This window comes from Bufo bufo, chromosome 4 (genome assembly GCF_905171765.1).
Source record: "Bufo bufo chromosome 4, aBufBuf1.1, whole genome shotgun sequence".
Classification (NCBI taxonomy): Eukaryota; Metazoa; Chordata; class Amphibia; order Anura; family Bufonidae; genus Bufo; species Bufo bufo.
This window is the reverse complement of record NC_053392.1, coordinates 377,160,420-377,165,171: the sequence shown is the minus strand read 5'-3', so window position 1 is coordinate 377,165,171 and position 4,752 is coordinate 377,160,420. Positions and strand designations below refer to the sequence as shown.

Genomic DNA, 4,752 nt, shown 5'->3' with positions numbered 1-4,752 from the left:
TCTTATCTATCTATTTATCTGTATATTATGTATTTATTTAATACATCTATCTATCTATCTATCTATCTATCTCTTATCTATTTATCTATTATATATTTATTTTATCTATCTATCTATTTATCGATCTATCCATCTATCTATGTAATATCTATCATCTAAAAACCATCTATAATATATGTATTTATCTATCTTCAGTCAAATTAATACAACGTGCATTACTTGTATAAAGCAGAATTTATTCGCAGAAATATCTAATCTTTTTGAAGAAACAAAAAAAAAATATATAAATTTGTATAATAAATCTGTATATCTGAAGGCAGGACCTCCGTATATAAACATATTGTACAAAATGACACAAGACGTTCCTCCAGCTCTGGGACCAGCCAGGCTCAGGACAACATAACATGGACAAGGCCATGACGTTAAATAGAAATGGGGTCTTTAGGATTATGTACATTTGGTCTCCTCTTGGTTGCTTTAAATGAGATGTTGTGCAGCGTGTCCATCCGTCCACAGGGCCCCTCAGCAGGGTCATGATGCCGTGGGGCCACACAGGCGACTTGTAGCCACCACCTCCTTGAGGTCACTGTCAGGCTTCCCAGCTACCATGAAGGGCCACGTCTGTCGGGAAAAGAGAATAGCCCGAATCAGTACATGGCACATCACCTCGGAAATACCTGTGATCCATAAATGCTAGGCTTCTGTCACATCACATAAGTCTTAGTTACTGCTAGAATTTTTACTTTAGTTTTTACCAAAATATGAGTTCGGAAATAAAAGCCTTTATCTGTAGAAGCCATCAGCAGGGGATGTCAGTGATAAAGTCTGTCATTTGTGGAGGGTCGACTTTCTGCTTTTTCCCCCTAAACCCAAGGTTTTTTCTAGGCTCAGAAATTAATTCATAAATAGTAACATGCTACCTATAGTAACAGCAACAAGGCTAGTGGTAATAATAATAACAACAACTAGATACTAAAGTGGTAATAATAATAACAACAACTAGATACTAAGACATTACTATATGTACTACAAAAACTATCATTACTACTACTAATATTAGTAATAACAACAACTAGATACTAAGACATTACTACATGTACTACAAAAACTATCATTACTACTACTAATATTAGTAATAACAACTAGATACTAAGACATTACTATATGTACTACAAAAACTATCATTACTACTACTAATATTAATAATAACAACAACTAGATATTAAGACATTACAATAAGTACTGCATAAACTATCATTACTACTACTACTAATATTAGTAATAACAACAGTAATGTACTATTACTAAAAAAACAAAGCAATACGAATCCGTAAATACTACTACTAATAATAATAATGTGCAATTACTAATATTCATAATTATAGCCGTTGTTAACCCTTTATTTCATTTTCTCGGGCACTTTTTATTCCATTAATAAGCTTGCACACTAGTTTTTCTATCATAAACATCCTGTACTGTGGGTACTTTTTTCTTAACACAAAAAAAGGAGTCGGGTTCATGAAGTGCTGATAAAAACATTCCTGCCTTCAAGAAAAAAAACAAATCTCCACAGCTTCATTATTTACTGCTAGGGGAGATAAGGCTAAACTAGGAAAGACTGCGTTTCTTCAAGCTGTAGGTGGTAACCGCACATCTCTGGGAAGGTAAGCTCCTCTCATAATCTATCGATTACTTCTGATAGGTAGATATGAGATAGATGGATAGATAATAGATAGATAGATAGATAGATAGATAGATAGATAGATAGATAGATAGATATGAGATAAATAGATAGATGAGGAACACACTCACTTCGGTATAGCTGCACTTACCAGGTTGACAGGATGGATGTAACCATTCTCATACTTGTCATTGGCTAAGATCTGCCTCAGATGAGCTATGTAGCTTGATGCCAGCCTTAGAGTATCTAGCTTGGAAAGTTTAGTGTCTGGAGGCACCCAGGGTAAGGTGGTCTTCAACCTGGAAAAGGCTTTGCTGAGCACTCTCATCCTAGCCCTTTCCCTGGCATTAGCCGCATTCCTCTGGACCTGCTTTCCCTCATGATTGACCCCAGTCAGAGAACTCTTCTTGCGTGGGGTTTTCCTCCTTTTGCCAGTAGTTCCTCTGCCTTTCTTAGGAGAACCATTGTCACAAGTGGAGCTTTCCTCATTGCTGTCATTTGAGATCCCAAAGTCCTTGCTAGAATCCAGTTTCAAGGCATCGCAGCCCAACATTTCCACCTCTTGGAAGTCCTCCACATCACTCAGAGAGCCAGTAGACATTGCTGTCCCTTCTTCCTCCTATGGTCCAGGTGTGAATGGATGCAGGATAATAAGAAGGGGATGTGTTTTATTAGCAGGGGACACGCCTGTTCCAGTGTTTGTCTTCGGAGGAGAGCAATGGAATTTCTTGTGGACAGTAGTCATTTATTTATGGGATGGAGGGCGGGGAGAGGCCTGGCCTAATGATACCAGGAGGGAGGAGGAGGACATGGTCTTCTCTTCTTCTCCTGCCAGCCCACGTATTCCTCCCACTGCTCATCACTATCTTGCAAGCCCCTTGGAATTTCAACGTTAATAGACTTATTTTATACATTACAAAGTATATGTTTATAACCTTTATTCTTATGTAAAACATATACAATCAGGACATAAAGTTGTATTTAACTGCAGTCTATGGAGTGTTACTTTCTGTAAATCTGTACTTTTGTGAAGTTACTTTTTTTCTGAGGGTGAGTTAAAATGTTTAATGCAACCTGTGGGAACATTGTATCAAGATATATAGTGTAAAACCAACACAAGGTGCCCTCAGCTTCACTGTCCAATATGCTTCAGATGAGTGGGGTCAGAGGCCATGTAACCTCATTACTAGGTGACCAGTGCAAAACTAACAAGCCAGCCCCGGCTAACACTCACATACAAGTAGAGCTCACTGGGAGGAGAATATATAACGGTATCATATACGTTTATAGCACTATATGTATGTATATATATATATATATATATATATATATATACACACACCTCTATATGTCTATTTGTATGACATGAGCACTGAACACTTTCATAGCTACAAAAGTATCAAAATGATTCATGTCTATTTGCATCTGAAATTCTGAATGAATAGATGAATGATGTTCATATCCATATATTATTGTAATAACTAGGATTAAACATTACAAATTGTGCATTTCTACCAATACTTGTTATGTTGTTCTCAGTGATGTCAAGAAATGTATATTTATTATATTGTTTATTTGATAGTGGACTTCTACTAACCAACAGTCATGGACTTGGGTAGATCGGACACCTATTATATTTGATTGTCACAAGGTCTGCCACATTTTCCTGCGTGTCCTAGACTAGATCTTACATCTTTCATTCTGATATTAAAAAAGAAAGAAAATAAAAACTACAGAGAGCAATGAAGGAACTGAGCGTTCAGATTAGTGTCGGCTGGTAGGTAACGGTATACAGGAGCTTGTCATCAGATATCTAATGGACTAAGCACATCTCTTACTGTCCACTGCCTAGATATAGTAGGTAGATTTATAGCTATCAGATAGATATTAAGGCAAGCGTAAGATAGATAATAGATTTAAATAATATTTTCCTTACAGAGAAGCAGTAAAACAGGAAAAGAGGATATGTAAAAGTGAAAGCTGCACTGATATATTTTATTTCTAATAGTAAAAAAATATGACTTTATGTAATATGTAACTATATCATTTACTATATATTTATTAGCTGAAATAAATATAGTTTTGCTTTATAGCTAACACCACAAGAAAGAAGTTTCCTATTCATATGTGTAAAGAAGTTACAAGAAAGGAAACATTGCAACAATAATGAGATTATTATTATTATTATTATTATTATTATTATTATATAATTAGGATAATCTCTCCTGACAGTTTGCAACTGTAATTTGTGCAACAACAGGTAATAGATGTCTTCTCACAGTTTGGAAATTTGTGCAAAAACTAAAAAGTTTGTGAAGCTCCTGTATGTTTGGTGTACACCATCACCAGTAGGTTATATTGGTGCATGAATTACACTATTCCATCTACCTTGTTATATTTTTTTCTCAGTTACATTGGAATTGTACCTAATTTTAAAGACTTGTACTTTCTTTCAACACACCCCTCATTTATGAGGACCACTCAGTTCTCCTCTGGCTTGGTGCAGAAGTCACTGATGCCATAGTTTTCTTTGGGATCATTCATATTCATCCAGCACATCACTTGTGATGCCAGATGTCAAATAGCGCCAGACCAAAAAAAAAAACACTGTATATTAGGTTTTTCTCTGCTGTGCTATTAGCCTATAGACGACAGACCTGTGCAGTTTAAGTGTATATATATATATATATATATATATATATATATATATATATATAAATGAATTGCGTACGGTTCCGCAAAAAACAAAAACTAACCGGACACAACAGATATATTTGAACCCATGCACCCAGCCTTATAATGTACTGGGCAAAACTTACATGTGCGTCACATCATCCAAAATGCATACATGCCTCCAGTGTGTGACATACTTAAAAAATAACTCCATCCCTCACACCATTTCTGATTTATACCTCAAAAAGTAAAAGAAATGATCCTACTCCATAAACTCAATGTCCACCCAGATGTAGATACATTTCCCATTTTTTATAATCAGGTAGACTTTATAAAGCTGTGCTGAACAGGCAAAATGTATCCTGTACGTGTAGCTATTGCTGTATGGGCTCATGCAC

The 4,752-nt window shown here is 35.7% G+C and overlaps 1 protein-coding gene across 1 annotated transcript; it reads right to left on the bottom strand.

Annotated features, from left to right (window-relative positions):
- Window positions 1-200: 200 nt before the first annotated feature.
- TCF21 (transcription factor 21) lies at window positions 201-2,384 on the bottom strand. The gene is made up of 2 exons (XM_040427019.1): window positions 1,833-2,384; window positions 201-621 (listed from the first exon to the last, which is right to left on the bottom strand). The coding sequence occupies exons 1-2, from the start codon at window positions 2,280-2,282 to the stop codon at window positions 532-534; spliced, it is 540 nt and encodes a 179-aa protein (XP_040282953.1). The 5' UTR covers window positions 2,283-2,384; the 3' UTR covers window positions 201-531.
- Between the last annotated feature and the right edge of the window lie 2,368 nt (window positions 2,385-4,752).